This window comes from Coloeus monedula (genome assembly GCF_965178545.1).
Source record: "Coloeus monedula genome assembly, chromosome: 2".
Lineage (NCBI taxonomy): Eukaryota > Metazoa > Chordata > Aves > Passeriformes > Corvidae > Coloeus > Coloeus monedula.
The window spans coordinates 2,552,389-2,580,012 of record NC_138782.1 but is presented as its reverse complement, the minus strand read 5'-3'; the positions used below and the strand labels follow the sequence as shown (position 1 = coordinate 2,580,012).

Here is a 27,624-nt window from a genome sequence, read left to right as displayed (position 1 = left end):
TGTATTAAGATGCATAAACAGCTGAACAAAAAGTCTCTGTATTCCAGCTGTTACTAAATCAGATTAAACCAGCTCCTGCAGTCAGACCTCCCCACTTACTGAGGAAAGAAGTGAAGAAATGGCTGAGAAAAGAACTGGCCTCAAGAAAAGCATCATTATTATTTCCTTTCCACTTCAAAACTTTAAACATTTTCAGTCTCCCTTGATTTCATCAAGATGCTGCCTAGGCAAGTAAAAATAGTGTCAGCACCAAGACTACTGGCGCTGCAACACATTCGCGGACACTTCCCCCCGATCCATCCCTCCTGACACGACACCCAGAGCATCACTACAGCTTAGGATCCGGCTGTGGCACTCAGCATCTGACGCTGCAGCAACTGCGGAGCTGTGGGATGGAACATCTCTCCCCGAGGAATGCCCCAGCCTGCTCCTCTGCGGGCGGATGCGACTCCTGAGCACAGCACTCCTCTCCCACACTGACACGGAATGGGTTTCCAGGGCCTGCACACTCAGCAGAAGCCAAAGCAGCCCTGACATGAATTCAGATTTCTGCAGTTCTGCAACCTCTATTTTCCCTTTGAAACAGTTACTATTTATGTGTTCTATCTAGACAAAAAACACCCTCAGCATGTCCCAGTGCTTCCTGCCTTTCTCCCCTTTTCTTGGCTCTGGTACAGCGTCTTCAAAACTTGACACCAAACCTGCTTATTGTTTTAACCACTCATTGCATTAAGTGTAAGGGATACTGCCTAGAAACTATGCAGTGCCCTTTTTCCCTATCCTTCTGTCCTTCAGAGACTTCTCATTCCTGCTGACTCTGCCCACCTGCAAAACCTCAGCCAGGGGGAAAGATTTCAGTTTGCTTTCTCTAAGGAAAAGAATATTAAAAAAATTCGAAACAAACCACACCATTAAACAACTTGCCTTAGTCAGGCAAACATTTGGGGGTTTTCATTTCATTCATGTACAAGAGTTTCATTTCTGTTCCCTCTGGATTAAAACCAAAACTTCCACCACAGCAGGTACAGAGGGACTGCAACTTCACACACTCATGGAGTTGGTTCAAATTTGTTCTGGATTTCCAATAGAAGACATTCATTTCTTCTCTACTATTTTTTTGCCATTTCTTTGCCTTTCAACCAGGAAAAGATAGATTGAAGCATACAGTGCAAAGTGGGCATGTAATACCAAGTGCAATATATCCTCAGGGAGGCATCAAATCCAAATTCTGCCATGGGACATGAGGATAAAGCTTCTGCAAGTGTATCAGAGAGAGAGACAGAGAGAACTTTGACAAGATTTAATCAGGATCACAAAGCTCACATCATCTGAATTTTCAGAACCAGAAGCTGGAATGATACCTGTGGCTTTAGGAAGTACAGTCAATCTCCTTTCCCTGCTTTTAAAGGCATCTAAACCAGTCTATGAATCCTTCAGTGTTTTCTATCCCAAAGTTTTATCCTGTTTCAAGATTATCTCTCATTCCTTGCTGACAACACTCAGCTTTTTAGAAGCTTTAATTCTACTAATTAATTATATTCCAAAAGGTAGCATTTTGGATGCACATGCTGTTCTTGGCCAAAGACCATTTTACCCTTTTTCCTACCCTGAGGAACCATTTTTGTTTGCTAAATACCCAGGGACGGGGTAATTGTACCAGCACTGAAACACACAGCATCTCTCTGACATAAAAATGAAGCCCAGCCTGCCATCTGTTCGATCTGTCACATCTCACACTTCCTGAAAAACAGAAGTTTGATCATCACCCATCAAGACTTTGACAGAGTGACCATAGGCTCCTGTCTCAAGGATAGTAACAAGCTGTGGTCTCTCTGTCAGCACCCGTAAGAGATTTTAAACTTACAGTGAGATTCAGAATTATGCTAATCTCCCCCATTATTCATAGTAACAGAAAGGTGTATTACTTCTGTTGACAGGAAAGTGAGGAGGACACCATGGAGACAGAAGAGAAACTGAAGCAGCATTTGCAAAAGGAATCAATAAAATGTGGTTTACCACTGAAAGCAAAGCCAAGACTGAGAAAAGGTAGAAGCTCATGCCTTGAGCACCTGGAATGATAACACAGAACACCTCTAGGAGATGTGGGAAGCCTCTTCCAGAGGAACAGCAAACAGGGCTCAGTTTGGCCAGGTTTGTTCTGTCCTGCCCAGGCAGGACCACACAGCACCACTCCAGCCACGTGAGCATCATTTCAGAGAGTCACAAAGAGCCCACAGAGGTTTGGCTGCTGAGGAAGACAAAAATATTTTTGACCTAAGATACATTTCTCCAACGCAAAAAGATTTTTCCATAGCAGAAGTTTGATGATTTCACATTCCAGACATTAATAATTTAAAATCACTCTCCTATGATTACCTTGAGCATAAAGCTTAGTCCTTGGAAACAAACCCATGTCTCCCACAACACCATTCATTTTTCACAATTTTTCCAGGGGTGAAGACTGAGTGCCAACAGCCCTTTAAGGAAACTGTCTCTTAGCCACAGTTTTTTGTCAGACAATCTGGCCAGATTTAGGGATGAAAACCCAAACAGGGATCACTCTGATAAATCCAAGATGACATATAACAAAACAGAGAGATGTAGAAAGAGTATGATGACTGATTTTTACCAAACAGAATATGCCCTGGATTGTTGCACTGCAGGGCTTGGTGTCTGTAATGGACAGAGGAGTTGTGAGCAGCTCCAGGTCTGAGGAGCAGAGTCACCTGATACTTATTTACTTTACCAGCTATGAAGGCCAAAAACACTGGCTTATAGATCATAAAATTCTTAAGCACTTAAGTTTCTGAAGATGTGTAGGGAAGCACAAGGGAAACAGAATTTCCAAGAGAACAAGCCAGAGAAGGGAGTTTTTCCCCAGAATGGGAATGGTTCTTTTTCACACCATTCTGCACCATTCCCAGCCTCAGCAGACATTTTTGATTATAATTAAATCTATTTAATCTACCAAAACCTTAAAACTGAAGAATGGCATGGACAAGGGGCAAAGAGATGATGTAAGGATGGTTGTGATAAAGAGAATAAATAGGTGCTGTGATGAGAGAACATGAATCAGCTTCAGGACTTGAAGGAGAGGAATACAGGGGCTGTGTTTGCTTGGAGCACACGGCAGCATCGCACAGCAGCTCCTGACAAAAAGTGAATGATAATTCCACCACCAATGTTTGCAGAGAGCCTTGGAAAACTGTCAGGCTCTTGGTCTTTAGTGTTTCAAAGAGCAAGTAGAAAGAATCTCAGCTTAATATTTCAACCTTTACCCTCAGGTTATTTATGACAGGCTCAAAAGATAATGGTTTTTCCATCACAAGCACACCTGTGTTCTTTCCAGAGGTTAAAAATCCAGGTAACAATCCAGACTGACCCTGCTCAGCTATCAAATGCTGAGAAGAGCCTTGCTTGCAAAAGTACAGCTTCTTTCCTTTTAAATAAATAAAGGATTAAATGAAACACCGAGCCTTTGCTTTTGTCAGCTAAGATGCTGCTGCGCCCTCATGTCACCTCGGACCTGCACATGAGCCCAAGTCTAAAGGAGGATTATGAAACAACCTCTCACAAAGCAAAGCTCACCTCAGCTCTGTAGGGCAAGGACCAAAACTGCTTAAGGACCTACAAAATTTCACCTAAGTCCAACATTTAGTTGCTATGGAGCCTGTCAGAGCACATATCCTATGTTGCCTAATTCCCTGGATTTTGGAAGGGCAGCTGACACTGATGGTTCCAGCAGCAGACACGTACAGCTCTGGAGGCCGATGGCGCCGAGCCGAGCTGAGCTGCTCTTTGCTCCGGCAGGACGCTGGATGAGCACCTCCAGTGCCCATCAGCAGCTCATCTTATAGACCCAGCATTGCCAAAATGAGACATCCAGGACAGGCTAGTACATAAATATATATTCTTACACAGCTGAGTGTAAGGAACCCACTGGGGGAGCAGCACAGGTTTTTTCAAATCCCCACAGTGCAAGAGGCAGACCCAAGGCTTGTTTGCACCAGAAGAAACCCTAAAACTCTGTGTCGTGGGGTGCTTGTGCTCCAGGGAGACAACCACAGCACATTAATCACTTTCCTTGCCTCTAACACACCTCTGCCTTTCTCCATCTTCTGCTGGCTGGATTCTCCTCTCAGTTTTCTAGTGCCAGTCCTCTGCCTGAGCAGGCTTTCTCCCCAGAAGTTAAAGGATAGAAGCAGATACAAGACTGGGAGCTGAAAATCCCCCTGGCTGAGCGAGCCCTGCTGTGGGCATTTCCCCATGAGCTGACTCCCAGTGCCAGGGGTTCCAAGCTGAGGGCTGTCAGCTGGGATCAGCCCAGGGACTGCTGCAGGGAACAAAGGCCCACACACAGAGGGGTGATCCATACACTGGAGCTTCACTCAATCCCCCGAGAGCTTTACAGAGTAAAACCAGTAATTTGATAAGGAACCAGAATGAAGTGAGCTATAAACATCTTCTGCAGCACAAACTGATGCTACATTAGGTTTGTAAAACATCTCATGGGGAAAAGGGGGGGGGTGTTGTAAAATGCACATCCTTAAAATCTCTCACTGTTAATTTCTGAGTTTGGCTTTTTCCTTTTAAATTATGTTTATCAATCATACAAGATTCCAGGGGGTAAAAACAATGAATAATCCACTCAAAATTAATTCTGCACATTGGTTCTACAGTTTTGAAGGTAATAAATCATCAATCACCAGCACAGGACCACAACATCTATTTCATGCACGAAGCAGCACTTTATCATGGCAAATTTAGCTGTGTCTCATTAAAGTGACTGCAGTCTCTGGCCAGCCAGTAAAACATGAATAGGTTTTCACATTATATTCCTCAGAGCTCAAAATAAATCACAAAGTTTCAGCCTCGTGTATCTTCGTGATCTTTAGAAAATGAATTAACCATTGCCACTACTGAACAGTGTGGAGGTAGTCCAAGGAGCAAAATTTCAAGGAGAGTCTTTCCTCAGCCTCTGCTGCTCCATAACAATCATATTAGAAATTTAAAAGTTAATTTAGTCTCCATGCAGTCAAGTAGATTTTGTTTGTTTATTTGTGGTGGTTTTTGTTTGGGTTGGGGTCTTTGGAGTGTCAGTGAATTAGTCTGTTCCAAGAGAAAAGCACAGTCACAGGCAAACAAGGTGGTACATCCCATTCCTCCGGAAATCAATGGCAATATTCCTACAAGAGGATCAAACTGTGTATGATCAATTTCTCATTCAAATTCATTTCTTCTTCCTACTTAAAATGAAATTAAAGCCAAATCCCTGTCCCTTCTCCCCGTGGTTTACCGGACACACTTTTTCACCTCTGTTAATGCTCTAAAGGATGTTCTACATGTGGCCAACTGTGCCAAGGTTTTATTCCAACCCCACCTACTTCCTTCACACTGATTTTTCACACTCTAATTATGGTGAGAAGCAAAGACTTAAGGAAGGAGTTGACTACTAAACATGAAACATATGTTCCTGTGAAAATAAAATCAAGATAATAATTGTATGAATGGTTCTTTGCAGCAAGATAAACTTCCTCTCTCCCTCTGATATTCCATTTTTCACCAATACGGGGTTGAACAGGCTGGGAACTGTACTTTGGAACTACCCCTGTGATCTGCCAACTTAGCACCCCAAGTGCTGAAAGGTCAGTTGTTGCTCCTGGCAATCCTAATTCTTATTCCTGCTTCAAGGACTCCACTCCTGGCAGAAAACAGGCTCAACAATCCCAGTTCGGTATTTTCTTGTTTCTACTTCAAATCTCTCTCCTGCATGTGTAAGAAATTATTTAGCATGTAAGTGTATATGGATTTTTCTGTTTTACACCTTTAGTGAAGGGGGTGTCTGAAAAAGCATATGATGCTCTTTTCATTCAAAATATTTAAACAGCAGAACATCTCACGTTACAATACATTCAATGAATGATTTACCCTCAAGATCCCAGGCTTACCATTGCACCACATTTGTTCCTGTGATGCCCACAGGAGTTATTGCAGCACAGCAGAACTTCATCCAAAGGTTCCACAGTCCTGCGCTTCACTCTCTCCACAATTTAACCACCACCATGTTCCTCCATCTAGTTCCATTTTCCAGTGAAATGCTTTAAGAAATTCCTTGTCTTAAGGGGAAAAAAATCTCCAAACCACAGCCAAGATCACACAGTAATTGTGATTTTTAATTATCAGTGACTAAAATCTGCATTTCCTCAAGGACAACAGCCATCATCCTACCATTATCTCTTCAGCAAACACTGCTGGCCCTCAGTTGCCACCAGAGTGATGTCAAAAGGAAACAGGCAAAAACTAATTCCAATCTCCAGAAGTGCAATCACAGATTGTGACCTAACAGCTCGAGTGCAATTCACACACAGCTCTCCTTTGAAGTACTAGGCAGTCTCTGGTGCTCAGCAAGGATGGCTCCCAGGCTTCCACAATATCAATTTATGGCAGAGAGCAGGGCTCATTTCCTGCTCTCAGTACAGTAATGGATTGGCAACACTCGTATTAATTCTATTTTCTCCCTTAGTGTCGCATCTCAGACTGTGCATTTGAATATCAAGCTTATTCAAACAGCTACAGAACAACTCTATGTCACCCACTGTGCACCTTCCTGCACTGACCATCCCTTGGAAATCCTTGGAATTTCCCACCAAGAGCTTCGCGTCCAACCTGGAGCCTTGTACAGGAGCATGGAGGGAATGGGGTGTGGCAATTGTGAACAAATGTAGCCCACAGCTATATATTTCCCTAAAAAGCACATATTACCTTACAGTGAAATTAGAAATACAAAAACCCTCCCTGCTAAACATTTTGACTCTTCACAAACACACTGGCGGTGGGATGGATGGACGGACGGATGGACGTCCCCAGGCAACTCTACGTGACTGCTTTCTGCTTTCAAAGCAGAAAGGCAATTTTGTGTTAGCCTGTGCAATTAAAACCAAGCATATTTCTTTTCTGAGTAACCTTCCAGGAAAACTTTCAATCCCACAGTACCTTCGATTCTTGTTAAATTTATCAGAATTACCGTTTAGACAAACTGAGAGATTAAAGGTACTTCAAGCTATAGTTAGAAATAGTCCTAAGGCTAAAACTAAGCATTACAAATTATCCAATGAAGTTTCAAACCTTCTGCCTTTGTAAGGCTATTTAACCATGTTCCTTGACAATGCAGAAGACAAAAAAAAAAAACCCTCAAAACTCATGTTGGATCAAAAATTTGTAGTATAATGTTAGTTATAAGGTGGCTTCTACCTGTGTAACATCGGATTAAATGATTACTGAGCAATTCATGGCAGCCTTTGTAACTGAAGTTAATTCACTGCTTTTACTTTAATTAATCTGATCCCATAATAGGTGTACAGATGGATAGTCCTATTTGTGCAGCTGAGTGAGCATTTTCTAGTTGAATTAAAATGAGACAAGTGGTCCCCTAAATGGGCTGCTAACCTGTATGGCCATGTATCAAATGGACCATCAAATTCTTCCCCATTCACTTCATGTGGGATCTTTTTCCAAGCCCCAAAGCACAGGCACCTGTAGGAACTTCATAGTGCCATAAACTTCAAACAGCTGCTAGACAGGGACTAACAAGGGGAACCTGGAGGAAATCCTAGATCCCTGTCTCACTCTGAATAATCAATCACCCACTAACAAAAATAAATCAAGGAAAAAACTAGAACTGTAGGTTTTAATCTCACAATAGACTTTTAGTTGGTTTTCCAATGTAATTGCTTTTTCACCAGCAATAATAATCAAAGGACTCACAGTAACAACTTTCACAAATCGTTAAGATTAATTCAGTAAAAGTGGATAGAAACAATATTTTGCTTTCTCCTTTCTTAATAGGAAAGCTCAGATTCAGCAGCAGATTTCAACTAACAGACTATTGACTGATACTGTAGCAGCAGTCATTTGAAAAATTAAATACTCCATAATGAAAGATTTCTGCCTTCCAGTACATGGGGGAAGAATCCTGCTTCACAGAGAACTCTGGTAGAGGAGCAGAGGCCACACAAAAAGAAATTCACTTTTGTAGACTATCAACTGCCAGGACTGCCAAAGCTCCATTCCCACTCATGAGGAAAGACTGGCAGGAGCTCCTCCAAGAGGTCAAGACACCAAAAGCCACGGGGGAGCTCAGAGGTGCCACGGAAACACAAATCCTGAGCAGCCACTGAGAGCTGGTCAGGACCAGCAGCACCACGATGGTCACCGCACCATGGCTGGCACTGTAATAAATGCCCTGTTTATCCCCTGACAGCAGAATGAGGTGGGCAGGACACCAAACTGATACCTGTGACTGACTGAAAAACTACACAGGCACCCACAAACAAGGGACATGTAAGTGGTCATTACCTATACCTTTTCCTACCATTTCAAACTTGGAAATGCTGGAGCTCTGGTTATCCTGTAATCTAATTCTGCTGTCCCACACCTTCATTTTTGGGAAGCAGGAATACTGTTCAAAACCAGAGCAAATTCAACACAATCCAACTTTGGGTATCTGGATTATGACATTTTCCCTTGCCCAGAGTCCTCCTAACATTTTTGTTTTTTCAGTCCTTCACTTTTCAACCTATGCACTCCGAGATATAACTCGGAATCTGTCTGACCTCATCTACTTTCTTCTTCCCAAAAAACTCAGAAACTATTTTCTGAGCAACCCTATTGTCTGTGCTCAGCAGGGTGCGACTCCAAACCTTCAGAATCTAACACAGCCTGCTCTCATTACAGCTACAAAAACTACCTCCACATCTGAGTGATGTTTCCCTAGAGATGGCAATCAGTCCTGAATCCAGTTGCAGGAGAAAGGAGATCCTGTTCAGTCCATCCTTCTCTTGTCTCTCCGCTTCCAGCAATTGTGCGCTTGCTGCTCCATCTGTGATCCCGTAGGGGGAGAGAGCTCTGCTCCCGGCGTGACTGGGCCAGCTCCTCCTCTCCTGGAGACGCTTCATCCCTGCAGCGTTTTCCATGGTACCTGGCCTGTGAAGAGCTCCAGACTTGGCTCAGCATGTCCAAGGCAGCACAGAGGGAGCCTGGCACACTGCCCCTGGAATGCATTTCCCACTGCTGCGTAAGAAGGGGTTTAGATCTGCATCATTCCCGAGATATGTATCTCTATACATTTCTAAATATGTTTATTTAACAGGCCAATTAGCCTCTCACTAATCATCTCTCATGCTGGGTAAGAGTCTAGCTATGTAGACAAAAACATACAGAATATTCCGGTTATTCCACTCCTCTGACTCTGCTGGCTGTGCCACGCTCAGGAACATTTCCAGTCTCCCTTCATTGTATATAGATGAATGTGCTGCTGTTTTACATTTTTTAATCTATGCTCCTGACTCAAGCTTCCCATGGCTCAGGCAGAAGGAACACCATCACTTGGGAAGCGTGTTCACCAGACTGAGCACAAACAGAGATGTAACCAGTTCCCATGGGAGGATTCCAGACACTGGATTGGAGCATTTCATGTCTACTGACTGCCAGTGATAGTCCAAGAGTTCAGCTTAAAAATAAATTACTGCTTTGGCCCTTTCAAAATACCTGGGATGTGTTTAGATAAACTATTTTATTTTCTTCATACTATTATCCCTATTACTTACTACTCTCTTTGAATTTCTAACTACTTACTTCTCATTTTTCTTATTCAGGGTTCACAGTTTAAATTCTTAACCTGCATCCATTAAAAGTTTGCAATTATAAAAATGTGATAATCCCATTAAGTAGCTATAAAACCAGTTAAATACAGTAGGAATGTTTTTACAGGAGAAAATTATATGGCTCTGCAGAAAATTTTACAAGCAAAGATATTTAGACAAGCACTACCTCAGAAGTAGCACCATATGTTCCTGTACTTCACCATGAAAGACAAAATGTCTGCAAAATGAAAAGCAATGAATTTTTTCCAAAAGTTACTGCCACAAGAATTAAAAAATATACACTTATTTCAATTATCAAATAATCAGAGCAATCTAATTAGGAAGGAGATAATTAAAAGACTAACAGGTTGCTAAATCATGCTTAGGACACACGACCTGGTGTTTGCTCTTGTAATTAAGATTAAAATAGTAGCAGTACTAATGTCTCTAATCTCTGCCCAGGTCTGAAATATTAAACTGCACTCAGAGCACATTTCGGCTGAGAAGGGCCATTAAGGACTCGCTGCCTGGCACGGCAGGAAGCTGCTGGAATTGCACGAACTTCGTGCTCCCAAGCAGGATTGTTGCTGCAGTGCTGTCAGCACATCTCCCTGGCCGGGAATGCCTCGGCTGTGATCCCGGGATGCCAAATCCCCGCTCCCCGCGGAGGGCGCGCCACGGAGGAGCTTTGGAGCCTGCACCGAAGCCTGAGCGGGGCCGTTCACAAACACTTCCCGAACCGACTCTGCTGCAGTGACTTTGCACAAGAAACCTCCAGCTTTTGGCAGGCAGGGAGAACCTTTCCCCAGTGTTCCCTTCAGCACTGCCCCGGCTTCACAGGACTTTAAGCAAACCTTTCAGCCTGCAGTGTCTGACAGAGAGCAGCAGCCGCCTACCTGCTAGAACGGAGTCTGCCGGCGCTCAGCCAGCACAGCTCCAAATCCCGAGTTCCTCCCTTCCACATCTGCCAAGTCACAGATGTTCAGCCTGAACCTCGTCATGGAGATTTATATCTGCTAAGCACCATTTCGCCCCCTCCCTGGCACAGTCACAACATGCCACACTGTTGATGGATGCTGAGGGCCAGATGACCATCTTGCCAAAATACTGTGTTCTCATTTTTTTTAAGCTCAAGAATGTTCTTTTTCAAATTTTATTCTGATGGAAGATGAATGCTCCTTTGGATTGCACCGGTTCGCAGCCTGAAATCCCCAGCAGAGAGCTGACCATGCCTCTGACTGGTACCAGCATCTTCATTTCCCAAATCAAGACAACTACAGCTACATAACTGCTCTGCAACAATAAAAACAAGCCACGAGAAACAAGACAGAAACAGAGCTTCCTCTAGCAAAGCTATCACAGCCCTTCAGGTGCGGATTCATTGTAAGTCACTTCATGGGCCAGGACACCTTTAAGCAGCCCTGTAAAAGCAAAAGGTATATTAACAGCTTCTAATAGGACTGCTGCACACACAAAAGAGAATTAAAAATAGCTTTGTTTCCCACTAGCACAATTCAGGAAATTCAGAAAGGAAGGAAACATTGCCTTAAAAGTTGATTTTGAAAGGAAACACCTTGAAAATGTTTGTCTCAAGCTGATTGTTCATAAAGGTGTTTTCTAGGCATGTGAGTAACTTCAGCCCATGTTTTTACACCATGCTGAAAACAGACTAAGAAAAAAACTGGCATAATGCAATGGAATAATCAGCAGCAAAACCTCAGGAAACCTGCATTAGTTGGTGGCTGATTAATCCTGTCTTGTCTTTAGCTCATGGTTCTTAATACACAGGTGATGATGACAGTATCGTGTGGTTGGTAAATTGTTTCCAGAAGTATTGGTAAGAGCTGCCAAGTGTGAACCAGGCACTACCGACAAGTGTGAGCATTTGCTCAGGGTAACAGCTCACCCACAGCTCTTTATACACATCAAGTCTCACCTTCATAAAGACATTTCGTCTGACTTGGCTGCCACCAGGGGAGCGTTCACACACGTAAATCAATGTTCCACACATCGATGCTACCCCAGCCCACACACAGGAGCTCTCCAAGGCCAGAACTCTGTAATCCAGCCAAGCTCTCTGGGCAGAGCTGCTTTCTCTCCTCCATCACACAAGACTGGTCCCAAACCCTCTGTAGGCTCAAACTCCAGCACTACAAGTTGGAGCAAGGACAGGACTTTCCAATGGCTTTCCACAGCAAGCAAGTAAGCAAAGGAAAACAACAACATCCTCCTCTCCCCTAGGTACCGCAGTCCCACCTCTGAGGTCACAGACTTGCTCTGCACCTTTCAGAAGCTCACAGGACTCCATGGAACTCAGAAAGCTTCTGCAGCACGAACCAGAGCAGAAGGGTTGGGCCTGAAAAGGACAGACATACTGCAAAGGCAGTTTCCAGAAGAGGCATCAGTATTGTTAATAGGATGACCCATATGTTACAGATTTTCAGCCTTTCCCTCTGATGGTGAATTCAGCACATAACACCAAGGTTGTGGGTTCAGTCCCCATACAGGCCATTTACTAAAGAGCTGGACTCCACGATCTTTGTGGGTTCCTTCCAACTCAGAATAAGCTGTGAATCTGTGAAAATAGATGGCACTTAGCATTTATTTTGCTGGCTTTCAGATCTGACATATTCTTGGGTTTGGCCTTTTCAGCATTTGGCTTTGTGTTCAGAGGGAGAAGTTTCTTGCCCAACACACACATAAAAACACATGTTCACAAAACCAGAGCAAAACAGGATGCAAGGTCTGACTACCCTCAAACCTGATGAGCTCTCCCCAAACTCCCACGACCCCACACAGTCAGCCTCTGGCCCAGCTGATTGGTTTGCTATCAGGGCACACATTCCATCACATGGAGAAGAAACTCAGGTGGAACTGGACATGGACAGATCCACAGGTGACAAGCCAGCATCATGCCAAGCCAAGACCTACAATCTCATCCACCCCTGGTTCTCCACAGATCTGAGCTGGCTCAAGCCCTCAATTAGGAGTTGAATCCTGAATTTAGATTGCTAAAGGGATGGTGCTCAGAAACAGAACTGTACCTGCAATCTGTAGGGCAAAGAGCTACTTCTGATTTACACCATTAAAACAGAGAAATCTATGTTTGCTGAAATTTCTCTCTATGTTTGCAACAGATGTCTCTGGGTGTGGCTAAACAGACCGTGCTCAGCTGATGAGACTTCTGGAGCAGTGAAGAAACTCTCCCAGAGAGCCCTTCCCACTGTGTTTCCACAAATATGATGGGACACAAATTTGGCACTTGGGCCCCATATCAAGTTACATGACCTGAGGAGCAAATCAAACAATGGTTCAGTCACCAGCTAACTCCTGACACCCAAGTACTGCCCTGATGGGCAACGCCACAGACCGGTGAGCCTCAGTGTTTGGCATGAAAATCCTCCTGGTTCCCTGGGAAACAGCATTTCCTAATAAACAGAATGCAAATGCTATCTGGATTTTTCTCATTCCAGGGAGTAAAAAACCTACAAGTAACTTTCATCTTTCACTACAGATCCTTTCCCAAGATTTTCCAGAACCTCTTTACTTCCTGTGCATCATGATGTGTTTCTGAGCAGCACTGCAAGAACAAATAAATCAAAATCTAACAAAACTGGGGAGGTATTAAAAGCACCCAAGTGTTAGAGAACAAGCATCACCTGACTGTATCTTTGCAGTCAACATCCTGTTTGCCCTGCAACAAGGACAAGGAATATCCAAAAACCTTACATTAGGTTTAAGTGACATGCAGGATTAATATCTAACATCAACTGACTGAAAAATACATGTGCTAAGTGCAACTCTCCTAAGCACAAAGCAGACACAGCCAAGGTTTGCTACATTTAACCTATAGATCTTTTCAGCGATAAACTCAACACTATTTTGCTCTCAACACCAATAGAAACTGTTTCTCATTCAAACATTCTTCACCAATCCTTCAAATACCCATTTTCCAAAGTGACACTGGAATCAGCTGTCAGTTTTGTTAGTTGAAAAAATTAAATCAAATAAAAACCACCATGAAATAGGAAAAGATGGAATAGAATATGTTGCCCAGGAAACTGACTCCAGTGTTCCACATTTCCAGGTGGCAATTGATAAGTAAATACACCTTAATTTGGATTGCTGTAGAGTTACCATGAAAGTGGGTCAAGCAAGTCCTTTTGTGCTGCATCTCCTTTTGGAGTTCCCCAGGCACCTTTTCAGGATTCCAGGGATACAGCAGTATGCATTAGCAGTATTTGTGATCAATATAAGGAGTGAACACTGTGCAACTCATTCTTGAAAAATCCGGTATGATGGAGTGACTTGACAGGATAAAACTGCAGGATCCAGGCTTCCCAGATAATCTGATCCATCATTTCCATGTTGTCAGGAAATCCAGTGATTAATTTTTATCAGATTGAATACACTACTCAAAAAATCTTCCCATTTTATTACGTTCATGGAGAAAGTAAAACACATAAATCCCAATGTTTTCACACTGAAATGAAGATTTGTTTTCATAAAAACTCAGGGTCTTTTGTCCTCATAGTTCTCCAAAATATTTGCACGTGCTATGGTTGTAAGTGGTCACAATGTAGCATTCAGCAGTATGGACTGGAGTGTAGGCCAGGCATCAAGTCCCAACAACAGGAATAAATGGAAGAGTTCTTAGCACCTGTACCTGGAGGAGACATAGATTTGGTATCTTCTGCTGTTCAGTTAATACTGAAGAGCCTTTGGTCTCAGTAGTTGGAGAGCTGGTTAGGAAAAGATCATTGTTGGAACGCTTTCTCATCATGTTTTCTTTATGGACTTAGTGGCACTGTAAAAACCTAAAATTCAAAATTTAACTTCAGATTACACAGATTTCTAAAAGGGACCCAAGCAAACAAGATGAATGACAGTGACAGACAAGTGACTTCATTCAGAGCACTGCATGAGCACGGCTATTTAAGCATCTTGTTCTCTCCGGGCATCCCATTTCAGTTCAAGTCACGTGCCAACAAGGAGCAAAGTGCTCAAATCCTTGGAAGGCTCCGAGTCAATTTTCAAGATCTGCTTCACAGCATTCATGTGTTTGTGCTCAATATATTCATCTGCCTTCAGTGAAATGTTCATTTTGTTTCTCATAATCCAACACTATTTTTAGAAGCTCATCTTAATGTCCTCAGTAATGTTTGCAGACCACAAAAGTCATAAGATGGACTTTGAACACCATTAAAGTTCGTTCACTAAACAAACCAAAAACAGACTCAGAAGCCAAGAGGGGATGTGGGTCAGCAATCAATGCTTTTCTCCAGGCTTATCTGCACTTGGCCTAAGTGGGAGCTTATCACGGAGTGATGAATCAGCCTTGTACCCTCTGCAGAAAGCACAGCTATTTTTCTTTGAATCCAAGTCACAGCTACAGGCTCCACAGTTGATCAAGGCAAATTTTCACAGCTCACAGGAGCTTAAAGAGATGCAGTGAAAGAAATCTAGTGAGTTTTGAGGTCAGACATTTGAAGGAGCTATCTCACTACTGATCAGATCTAGAGATGTTTAATATTACAGGCATAAAGGCTCTGGAATAATTTGTGTAACCTTGAGGAAGTACCAAAATGGAGACCTTTAGGAGACATTCCATATTGTTGGTTACCACATGGCTCACTGGGCTTTTTCAGCTATGACACATCTTTGACTCTTGAGGGTGCTTGAACACTGATGTGTTTCATTGGTCCAAATAACCACTTAATTTACTATATGGACTTCTACAAACCAGTAAAGCTCACATGAATCATGCAAATAAAAAAATAAGGGGTAGAAGAAGCACTTTCTTGCTGAATTACAAAGAGTTGCTGGCTTCTTCACTCCCCATAAATGTTACAGAAACAATGCAAATATGCCCAAAGTTTTATAGCAGAAATGACAAGTAGAACTAAGACTATTTGTTATTCACAAGCTTTACAGAACTGTTCATCTTTAACACAGCCTAGCTCAAGACAGCAGCTTTTCCATTCACAATCAATAAATTCGCACACACTTCCATGCTGTGCACCAAATGCTCATGGACACAGATCACAATCCTGCCCCTTCTCTGTGTGCCTTGCAGAATTAAAAGCACTTAAAAAACCAAATTTACAAGCCCACTAAATGTGCACAGAGTAGTATCATTACTGCTAATTTTTTTAAAGACAATTCTAGCTTATGTCTTTCACCCCCCTGTTACACTTGTATAATTCATTCCCTCTCAAACAGATTATTGTACTGCTTCCTGCATCAAGCAAAATTCAAAGCTATGTTTCAGTCATAGCTGATTCTCTTCAGAGACAACCCCTTAACCAGTGAAGAAGCACAGGCAGACAAGATTTACATCAAGATCATGACTTCAAGATAACTCTCAGTGCTCCCTCTGTAACTATATATCTGTGCATATGACAATATGACCCAAGACAAGCTGCGCTTCAGTTTACTAATTAAGACATGACTTGCTAGCTCAGAAGCCAATGAATTTTCATTGCCAGAGTAATTTTCTTAGGTACACAAGGCTTTATTATACCTCATTAAATACCCTGTAATTTGAAATGCCTTGCTGTCCCTTACTCCTGTCAACATCCATGCACTTTGTGTGTGTGGCAGTACAAAACCTGAACCCCACCCTGCACTGACTGCCACGCTCTTCCCTAAGTCTTAACCCATCCAGCTCCAACCCCTGCACAGCCTGCAACAACTCTCCATTGCTAACTTCATAATAAAAATCTTAAAAAGCCAAAACATTAACAGGTGAACAGAAGGGACAGGACAGGACTGGCACACATAATACACACTACAAGGTTGAATTTCTTAAACAAGCAGCACTCACCAAAAATTACTGTAATGTGCTGACTGCATTGTAAGTGCCAGAGTTCAGAGAATTTTACAGTTTAATCACTGATGTTTCTAAACCCATATTTTACTGTTATAAACTCGTAACACTAACCCCAAAAGCTGCGTGAAGAACTGATACACGGGGTCCTGAGCTCGGGTTAAAGCAAGGACTCTAAGCAAGGACTCAGACAAGGCTTTAATGTGAGGATTTGCCATTCTGGCACTAAGAAAAATAAAATAACACACAAATGTGCCCACTTCATGCCAGGCAGACAATACTAACAGCCGTGCAAACTCCTGATAAGCTCTCTGAGGTAAAGGCAAATGGCTTACACCTTGACCCAATCACCATGAAAAAGAAATAAGCTTCTCTGCTTCCTGTACACACCAAAACAAACTTCCACTCACTACTCAGAAAACACATTGTTTTTCAAAAATACCTAATGAAGTAAAAGAAAACCAACAAAAGAAAGATCAGTATGTCAGCCCCATCCCAGGTGTACCAGTACTACAGTCAGATGGTGGGAACAGGCGGTGGCTTGCAGGATGTTTGTGGAGACACCATCGGTGCCGGTGTGGTGATTGATCAGCAGCCCTTCCCTCCTGGAGCTCCGGGGACAGGTGTCAGGAAGTTCCAGCAGACACTCCAAACGCGAGGGATGGCCACACATCTCCAATTATGGAGCCAGCACGGCTGCTCCTCTCCATCCCGGTTAAACGCTCGGGAGGGACGGGTCCTGCTCACTGTGCTGCAGGGAGTCACCGCAGGGGGTTTTGCTGCCGGAACTGGGGGACCAGGTCCCAAATCCCTGACAGCACCGACTGTCTCCCACCTCATTAACACCCCTCTCACGGACTAGCAGGGACCTTGCTCCCAGAGACACGAGGTACACTGGTGATGGCTTAAAGGTAATGTCTCTACTCCCTACTCCGCCTCTTGCTTCCATCAAAGAACGGCTGAATTAATTAAGTTCTCACTGCAAAACAGTCGCCTGTGTAGTGGGATATGCAGCATAAAGGAGAAAGGAAGACACAAACTTGGAAGCAGTGACTTCCCAGAAGGTGCTGGGGTGTTCTCAGTCCTGCAGCAGGAAGGGCTGTGCAGGTGAGCCCTGCCTGCACATCCCACTGCAGCCAGCAGTGCCACAGCACCAAACAGCAAACCCCTGCCCCCAGCACCTGCCTGCTACTTGGATCAGCCTCTGAACTGTGCAGGAATCAGTGCTGAACATCCAGACAACCGTGTGAAATCAGGCCACTCTCTCCATAAGGAGAGGCATCACTCCACCATTAACATACCAAGAGTTTTGCTGAAAGGATGATCCACCGCACACTAAAACACTCAAATCAAAACAAGTTTTGTCAGTGAAGTTAAGGACACGCAATTGTAAACCTCTCCCAAAAGTCCTACAACATGGGTTTCTAGTAGGTTCATTGTTTTGCTACTACAAAACACATTTTCAACATGAAAAATCACTCCACAAAAAAATGAGTTGGGTAATAAATGCAGTGTGCTGTAGTTACATCCATATTCACATCTCATGCCCCAGTTCTCTTACAGTGTGGAACAGCTAAGACCAATTTACAAGTCTGACATCAAACCTACAGAGTTCAACTGAAAGACTCTGAATGACAAAGTTTCAGAGCTCCACACTTCAAAAATAAATACCTGAAATAAACACTAGGTCACTTCTTACTGGCAAGGAAAAGGTTCTACCAATCCTTGTAGCCTTCGGTCACACTCTGAAAAGTAAGAAATGCTGCCTCAGGCTCCAAGATGTGCAGCCGTGGGTGCCACTAGGAAAGGTCAAATCACACACAGAGTGCTGTACAGTGCCATTAATGGCAGGCAGATTATTTGCATTTCAACTTAAGGAAACATAACGTGTAAGCAAGCATACACTGAAACATGACATCATCCCACTCTTTGGCCAGCAAAGGGGAGCTGTTTGCACAGAGAGGGTATCAGTTAACTCAGTAACACTGCTGTGAGTTTTCTTCTCTCTGGAGTCACACTGTAGTTTCCTCTTCTTACTCAGTGCAGTATTTTCTAATTTCATTTTCCTTCTCACAAGTGCATTTATGAGAGAAAGTGTCCAAAATTTAGGCTGAGTCTCTGTTTAGCCTACAAACACCTTTGCTCAAGGAGAGGCGATGCTGCATTTGTTCTGTAAGAGCCCTCACAGCTCCAGCAGCACAGGAGGTGTTAGTCAGCAGTTTAACTTCTCTTCATTAATAACCTCAGCAGGAAGCAAGAAGCACACATGAAAGCCTTTGGATACCTTCCTTTCACACAAAAGTCAAAGCTCAGAGTAAAACAAAGGACTTCTTAAAATAGAAAGTTGAAAATAAATCACTTAGATTAAAAAACCAACACTTAGACTGCAAATGCTGGAAGCTGATCAATTTATAGAGGCACTTACACCCCAGATATCTGTGTCAGAGCTAAACTGTCACGTATTCTTCTAGGTTGCATTAATGCTCTCTTCAAAATGTTTTTACTGCTGATATTTTCTCATCTAATTTCAGCAATCTTTCTATCCCAAATACCTCTGTTCTCATTATCCAGAACATTTTGGTGTGATTACAGCAAAAGATTGCTATCATGTTTTACTTGGTTAAAATCTCTGGAATTAAATACATACGTTTTCAATTAACAGGCACCAAGCCAAACTTAGCTCTCCCATCCCATTTTCTGTCACTCCAAAGGCTGAGGACACTCATTTCAGAAAAATATGTAGAACCATGAAGTAGAAGGCTTTTTCAAAGTCTTATAAATCTTATAAATGAACGCTGACATGCCATACAAGAAAAAATACCAAGATCAAACCTTTGACCATAGAAGATGAGAAGAATTATGAAAGGAAATGTTATCACCTCATCCTTTATTCCTTCAGCTGTGCCTGTGAGGGAGAGGCTGAGGTAACTTCCTGCATAGCTTAAAACATGCATGAAGCCCCAATGATTAATGCATAAACACATCCTGCAAAGCAGCTACAGCTGCACATCACATTTCTGATGGCATTGTAATATTACACTGCAACTGCTCTGACGGCAGCTCCAGTTTGTCAGGGACCTGCAAACTCTCTAATCCATCCCACACATCTTTATGTACAGCCCGAGTTCTGGGAGAGGTAACACCACCCTGTGGAATCCACTGCTTCCCTGTGGTCACCAAGTGCTGACAGGATCACAAATCCAGGTAAATGGGAGCTGCTAGAAGCTCCCATTTCTCCAGGTAAAGCTGGGCTGTTCACAAACATGCTTCCAATTAGGAACACCACTTCCAGGTAGAGAGTACAGCACTTTTTGAATGAGGTTTGACATCATGAAGAGGAATAACTTCTCTCAGACACAATTCAGAGTCCAGTTCAGACCAAGATGGGACAGGCTTGTGCTGACTCTGGTAAATTCTGACTACCTAGTTAAAATACTTTGTTTTACTCCTTTAAATATCAAAACATGTTTGTCTCTGCCATTCACCATTTAGGATCACCAACAGTTTACTCTTGCTGCTCACATGACAGTCTGCAAGAACTACAATAAGTTTAGAAGTGCCCCGCAAACTCATGACACAGATGTGCGAACATCTGCCAGCTAGAGATACTCCAAATTTGAAAACAAACTAGATTGCACCAATGTGATATACTTACTGCATGACTTTGGGATCACAATCAAAATATTGTCCTTTTGTATTGCTCATCAGAGTTTAGGGCCATGTTTTCAGGCCATTTCCTAACTCCCACTGTCACAATTTCAGCATTCCTTACAACAAGATCAGGACTTTTATCACCTACATTCAGCTGGCAGGGTCAGGTACACACAGAACATGCAAATTAAGACTTACACATTACTTTCACAACAATAAAAAATGATAATGGCCAGCACTTCTACCACTTCCATATTAACTGTTCCCCACAACTTTACAGTAGCTGACAAAATCAAAACACAAAATTACACAAAATAAATCCAGAAGGGTTCAGCTTTGCCATGAAGACCAAGTATTTCCCTGAAGTGTAAAACCTCTTCACAGCAGAGCTGTCAAGAGTTTTACCAAGTTTGATCAAGGTCAGACAGATGTCAGAATTAAACCTCAAGCTTGCATCAAATTACATAAATTTGAAAGAAGAGAGGTTTGACAACTTTCTGGTGAGAGAAGTTGTCAAACCAAAGAGAACTTCTCTGTAAAAGTGATTATATAAAGCACAGGGCAGGCAAAGCTCTGATTAAAGTCAATAGAGAACCTCCCAAAGCACCAGCTGCCCTCTCCAGCACCTTGTGGCCTGAGTCCAAACTTCTGACAGCTGAAATATGCTGCACAAAGGATGCCAGTCAACTCAGGAATAAAGTAATAACTGCTTTCACTGCACGGTCAGGAATATGCTTCTTAACAAGGCTACTTGGGGGAAAAAAAAAAAAAAACAAACAAAAACCAAACAGAAAGCCTACAGTGCTGGCAGCAGAAAAACCATATCTTCCCTCCCATGTGAGTTTTAAAAAGACATTTAAAACCTTAGGTCACCTTCCTACACAACCTGTGATGGACTGATGAACATCATGGGTGCAAGAAACAAGTCCTTTTTAGGAAGTCTGGTTCCAGATTTCGTGCTACTTACAGAAGGTTAACTGTAACCAGGAAGAACTGAATGGAGAAAGAAATACAGCATTTAATGGAAGTTCTGCAAGACCAACTTGAATAACTTCTGTATTACACATCTTCACGTATTTGTCACACACTCACCTTATTAATCATTTTAAGATCATTAAAAAGAGGAGTCTCTACACTTACCATGTTGGGGTTGGCCAGCCCTGTCAACAATACACATTTCACTGAAAACAATGTGTATTTGCCCCTGCAGAGAGGGGTTAACTGAAGGCATTCTGCAAGTTAATCCCAACAGGTAACTGGACCAGTGTGACAAAGGCACCCATCTCACAAGCAGATCCAACAACAAGTGGTCACTTCCACTGATTCCAACACAGCTGCTCACAGCTGCTTATGAAATGGACACACATGAACTCCATCCAAGACCATTTGCTAAGGCCAAATCATCACTTTCCGTAGAGCTTGACTTCAAACCTGTGTGAAGGTCTGAGAAAAGAGTTTTTAACTAGGACACTAATTTCCTTCATGAAAACATCCCAAGGCACATGGAAGAAATAAAAGGCAGGAGGCTATAGGAATTCTGCTAAGTCTAAAAAGAGTTATTTCTACAGCAGAGTAGGATGTTTGAACTTTGTAGCTTTCCAAATAAGAAAATACATACACTGTGACTCTCCTAAGACAAGTAATTTATTTCTGTCAGGGAGGATACACAGCTCTTAAAAACAAGGCATGTTTATTGGAAACCTTTCTAAAAGGCAGCAGTAACAACAGCAAAGAAACCCCTTCTGATCTTCCTAAATTTTTAATTTGTTATGAATAAAAATATGCAAACTCAAAGCTTTGAAAAGCTTTAGGAGCTATCACATTCATTTCTATTGAGCCTACTCTTCATCTAGGATCTTTTCCAAAGTTTATGGAAAAGGACATAAGAAGCCTTCAATCAATAAACAGGAAATTTTAAAATCTTTAAAGCTACAGACAAGGTAGATTAGGAAGGTGGAAATGAAATTGGAGACACTCACCTCTACTCTGCTGACTCAGATACAGGCAGGACAAGAAACATAGTGCAATTCCTCTCTTATGCAAATAGAAATCCACCTAGGGACAAACAGTTTACATCTACCAACCACAGAGCAGGGTCAGGGCCAAGAGTTCCTCCTTGATACCTTACACCAACACTCAAAATGCACTTTTCCCCTACTTCTTTAATCTACCCCACACCCATCCTGCTGGATGGACAAACAGGTGCACTCCAATTAAATCACTAAAGGAATAATGCTGACACCAGACTCATTGCCTTTCCTTTCACATCAAACCTCATTCCTGCCACAGAAATAGCTGAAACAGCACTGAAACTACCTTAGCAATTTTCAAAGTGAGCTTTTGCTACAAGTATTGACCCACCATTCATTCCGTTGTACAAACTCCTGTGGTGAGGGGACAGCTCATCTGTCACTTGTCTCCTGAGGGTACCTTCTCTGCTGCCTCCGCTGAGGTGTTTGAGGTGCTCTGGGCTCCCTCCATAGTGTTGTTTGAGATGCTCCGGGCTCGTACCCCTCACCTTGTGCAGGTGCTCTGTACTTCCACTCGGCGTGTGCTTTTGAAGGTGATCTGGGCTGCCACCGCTGTGCTTTTGATGCTCAGGGCTACCACCAGGCCTCTGCTTTTGAAAGTGTTCAGGGCTACTACTCAAAACATGCTTTGGGATAGTTTCTGGACTGCTGCTGCTGTGCTTTTGTTGTTCAGGTACTTTGACAATGGTTTTGTGATGCTCAGGGCTCGGCCCTTTCAGGTGATGATCAGGACTGCCAGAACCCCTGGGCTTCTGCAGGTGCTCTGGGCTGATACTCCTGTGTTTCTGGTGCTCAGGGCTTCCTTCCCCCCGAGGTTTTTGCAGGTGTTCTGGACTGGTGCTTGGGTGGTGTTTATGATGGTCTGGGCTGTCTGTGCTCCCTGTGCTGGAAGTGCTGCTGCCATCCCCAACATCTCTGATGTACGCACTGGTGGCAGTCAGCTGGCACAGGCTGATCTGGCTGTCGATAGAGCTCCGGCTGCCTGCTCCTCCACTCTTCTCCTCATCCAGCAACACACACAACTCCTTCAGCTCCAGGTTCTCCTTAACCACTTCTTCTTGCCTCACTTCCAGCTCTTTCAGCTTCTGCAGGTATAAGGCCACCTCCTTGTGCATGACACTGGCGCTGTACCTGCCCAGCCTCTGCCACTCGCGGGACACCCTCTTGCCTTTCTGCCGGTCATCGTCCAGGAAGCAGCAAAGGTCCCTCAGCTCCTGGTTATCTTCCTGCAGCTTCTGGTTGATGTCCTTTAAAAGAAAGATTGTCATGACAGAGGAGTGTCTAAAGGAGTTGATGTTAAACTGTTACACAGGCCAGTGGACAGCACTGCTGCAAACTCACACTTAAGCACTCCAGTGAAGCATAAATAATTCCATGTGTAGATCTGGCACATTGTAACAGCACCATGCTTCAAGCAAACAAAGCTGCTGTCCAGCAAAAACTGCCCTTAGCTTGGAGCTAATTTCTAACTTCTGATACAGCAGAAAAGTTTCAGGTGCTTAATTAATTTTCATGCTAAATATCAGAGTAATTTAGCTCCCAAATTGGGCAAAGATTGTAAGTGCTCTCATGATGATCTCACTCTCCTGAGAAATATTCACCTGCAAGTTATTGCTAAATAAAACTGCAAGGTACACCAGAAATTGTAATCTCTCTCAATTAATTAATTATTAACATTTACACTCCCTACTCCCCAAAGCATAGTCACATACAAAGATGACCATTTTAGAGATTTTTTAAAAATTGGGGTTTGCTGGATTTTGTTTCTGATCTGCATAAAAAGCCTTGTCAGTAATCACTTGACCAGGATTGCTTCAACCACTCTGAAATGAAATAATCTGCTTAAATAGATTTTTCACCCCTAATAAAATTAAGTATGTGATTCTATGCCCTTCCCTAAGTGAAGAACAGTCTGAAGCAAATGCTCTGAAGTAAAAATGCTCAGGGTTTACTACAGCAGAATAAAAACATTTTCAGTATTTTATCATTCTAGTTTGGACTTGTGACCATATTTATCTTTCTCCCATCACCTACATATTCATTCCTTCTTATGTATGACGTTACAACTAGAGATGAGCCACAGTTGTTAAAAATTTAGTCTTATGGAAACACCATTTTAGGACAGTTTCCTAAGAAACTCCACTGGATTTAGGTGCATGAATGCCTGTGTTTGTCTGATTTCTGCCTCAAAATAACTTGGAATTTGAACAATTTCAACCTGTATTTGACAATAGAAAAAAAAAATTCAACAAGGCTATAATGTGTCCTTTAAAACCTCTGCTAGTGAGAGATGTTTGAGATGATCCCACAATGGAATAAAAAAAGTTGTGTAAGTCCACAATTCCTCAGTCAGGAAGCAGGAGGCAGCCATCCAGCTGGTCATTCTTACTCATGGTGCAGTTATTTCACACAGGACAAAGGAGGGAGATTTCCAGACACCAACACAGGGTTCAAAACACCTCCTTGTCCCAGATTCTTTCTGAAAGCCCCAGCTGAGGCATCTGAACAAAAGGCGGAAGTCAAACAAGACTTAAGGAGTTTGGAATTGAGAGAGGAATTTGTGACTCCTTCCTACACATCTTAAGTGTGTTTTGTCAGTTATCTGGAAGATGCATAAACCCAGATGATGTCACACTCTTGCACATAACTGGGAGAAAGATGCTATTGTTGTAACTGAGCTTACATTTAAAAGATAAGCTTCAGTTTTATTAAATACCATCATGGATGAGTCGTTTTTACCCTCAGACACCATCAAAGGGACACACATACTCACACTTTGCAGAACACAAAAACTTGGGAGGCAGGAACTGTCTTCCTCCACGAGCTACTTATTTTATGCCACACTATTATCAAAGACACTTTCTCAATAATTGTCATTTAAAGCCAATTTACAAGTGAAGAACTTTCTTCTAATTCACTTTCCTGTAATAATTCAAAAGTCCACACTGCGTCTGTCTCTTCTCTCCTTCCCTCCAACCTCACCTCACTGAAGGAATTTCCTGAAAATGCTCAAAGCAATAAACCAGAAAATGTTCTGTAGTCCTGCCTACTTTAAGGTAACTTTCTAGGTCTGTAATCCACAGGCAAGGTGATGCTCTGTAAATAGTCGCACTTTTCTTCCCAGTCCTCAGAACTAGGAGGGAAGCATTAGGGACTAAGCTTCTCATCCACCAAGAGAGTGAAATTAAGAAGGGATAAGCTATTACAGACTTGGTGATGTGTGCAGGCTGCACAAGTCCACAGCTGGGAATGGTTTGATCAGAGGTATGTTACCAGATGTCTTTTTCAGACAATAAATTAGAGATTGATTCTGATCATCCCAAACCCTAGCCCAAGGGTCTGCCATCACCTGCCACACGCTGCACTGCATCCTGGAAATGACCACCTCTCTCCAGCAGCCTACCAGCCTGCCTGACAGATTCACAGAGTGAGCTACACAAGACCTTATTTCTCGTGCACTTCAGGCAGGATCATTTAACCTCAGTCAAAACCAAGGAAGTCTAACACAAAGGTGACAGCGTTTTTATCAACCCAAAAGAATACTGGGGCAGAGCATAAATCAGCTGTGCCCCGCAGCCTGCCGAACAGCTGGTCATCTCCTAGCCGGAGACTGGATTTTTAAGTGGGATCAAATGCTATACACCCTAGTCCTCTTCCACTTTTCATGCGGTTCTCGGGAGCGGCTCCTCCCAGACCATCCACCTGACGAGATCGATCCCGGCGGGACGGGCGGGGTCGCGAAGACACCGCACAAACTTCAGGGGTCCCACCCTGCCCACCCCGCTACCTTCAAGCCGCGGATCTCGCCGAGGTGGAGCTGGAGGCGGCGGTTCACCTCGCGGATGAGGTTGCTGTGGTCCAGCATCGCGCTCATCTTCTCGGCCTCGGCGCGGCGGAGGCTGCGGATCAGCTCCTCCTTGCTCCACTTGAGCAGCTCCTCGTCCGACACCTTGGACAAGTCCTCGGCCGGCGCTGCCCCGCAACTTTCCGCCGCCACTTTGGACATGGTGGCGGCCCGGCAGCCCGGGGCACTCGCGGAGCCTCCCCGCGCTCCCGGGGCCGCCCCGCCGCCGCCGCCGGGGGAAAGGGCGAGCCCGGAGCCCGAGGGGTGCCCCTAGCTCCAGCGCTGGGCCGGGGGTAACGAGGGAGACCCCTTCTGGCCCCAGGCAGCGGATCCTGGAAAAAAGGAGGAAAAGGAGGAGGAAAGGGTGTGGAGGAAGCCGGGCCACACACTGGGAAGCAAACTTCCCCCGTCGAGAAGGAAAGAAAAAAAAAAAAAGAAAATAGAAAAAAAGACCTAGACAAAAGATCCCTAAGGGAAGCCCGGCTCTTGCAACAGGTCAGCGCCAGCTGCGTGCGCCTGGTCCCCGCCGCAGCGGCAGGGATGCGCGGTGGCTCTCACGGTACCCGCCGCCCCCGGGCTGCGGGATGCAGGGGAGGATGCGAAGTGCCGATGCCGCACACCATGGCGGAGGGCAGGGCGGCCCGGCCGGCGGCGGCGGAGCGGGAATGAGCGGGAAGCAGCGGGAAGCAGCGGGAAGGACGGCGCGGAGCGGGCGCTGCCGGCGCCACTGGCGGGCGCGGGGCCGCTCGCGGCTTTTCAGCGGGGCGCGAGCCACGTGCGGGCGGGGGCGGCGCGGGCCCCGCGCGGCTCGCGGGCGCCCCCTGCCGGCCAATGCCCGCCAGCGCGGCCGGGGCCATCCCGGGGCGGCGGGCGGGACGCACCTGAAGGATGGACACACCTGCGGGACGGACGCACCTGAAGGATGGACACACCTGCGGGACGGACGCACCTGCGGCAGCATCCCGGCCCTCCCGGCCCCGCGTCCCGGCCGGTGACCGCCGCGCCCCGCCGAACGGAGGCACAAACGCGGCCGCCCGCGCATCAGTGCGATGGCTCCGGTGGGGCGGCTGCCGAGAGGTCACATTACATCACCGCCGGGCGGCACCGCCTCGGCGCTCAGCGCAGCCCGGAGGCACAGACGGGCTCGCACCAAACCTTAGCGCAGCTCCTCACTCGAGCTGAAGGTCGCATGCCATGAGCTAAGCCCCTCATAGGAATTAGGCTTGGGCTGCTGATACACCCTCCCTAAGAATATTCAGCCGCAGTGAAGCAAGAGACTCATATTCCCCAATTTGCTTAGAGATTCAAAGACTCTGCATAAATCTGCCTTGCAGATGATTTGAGAATGAAACTTGATAATCCATTCATGCTGCTTACAAAGAAAGATGAGACGACAGATCTCAGAGGCAGAAGTGGATGAACTGAAACTATTAGGTGAGTAATTGGTTGAATCCCTATTTTTCAATCACCAGGTTCCCCCTGAACAATCCCCCTGCGGGCAGAGGAGGCTGCCTCTCATAATGGGCCCTTACTAGCTCCAGTTCTGCAATTTTAGAATTATGTAGGATTAAAGAAGATTTCTGGTTCTTGAGGGGAAAATTAAAGAAGTTAATGCCAACACTGGCACAT

The 27,624-nt window shown here is 44.2% G+C and overlaps 1 protein-coding gene across 2 annotated transcripts in view; it reads right to left on the bottom strand.

Annotated features, from left to right (window-relative positions):
- The window catches only part of CCDC85A (coiled-coil domain containing 85A), a 67,176-nt gene extending 40,958 nt beyond the window's left edge, over positions 1-26,218 (bottom strand). For both annotated transcript variants that reach the window (XM_082302279.1, XM_082302280.1), the window contains exons 1-2: positions 25,939-26,218; positions 22,483-23,398 (exon numbers count right to left, since the gene is read on the bottom strand). In XM_082302279.1, the coding sequence (XP_082158405.1) occupies positions 22,483-23,398; positions 25,939-26,157 (1,135 nt within the window). In that variant the 5' untranslated portion in view covers positions 26,158-26,218. The remainder of the gene's footprint in view (positions 1-22,482; positions 23,399-25,938) is intronic.
- Positions 26,219-27,624: the final 1,406 nt, after the last annotated feature.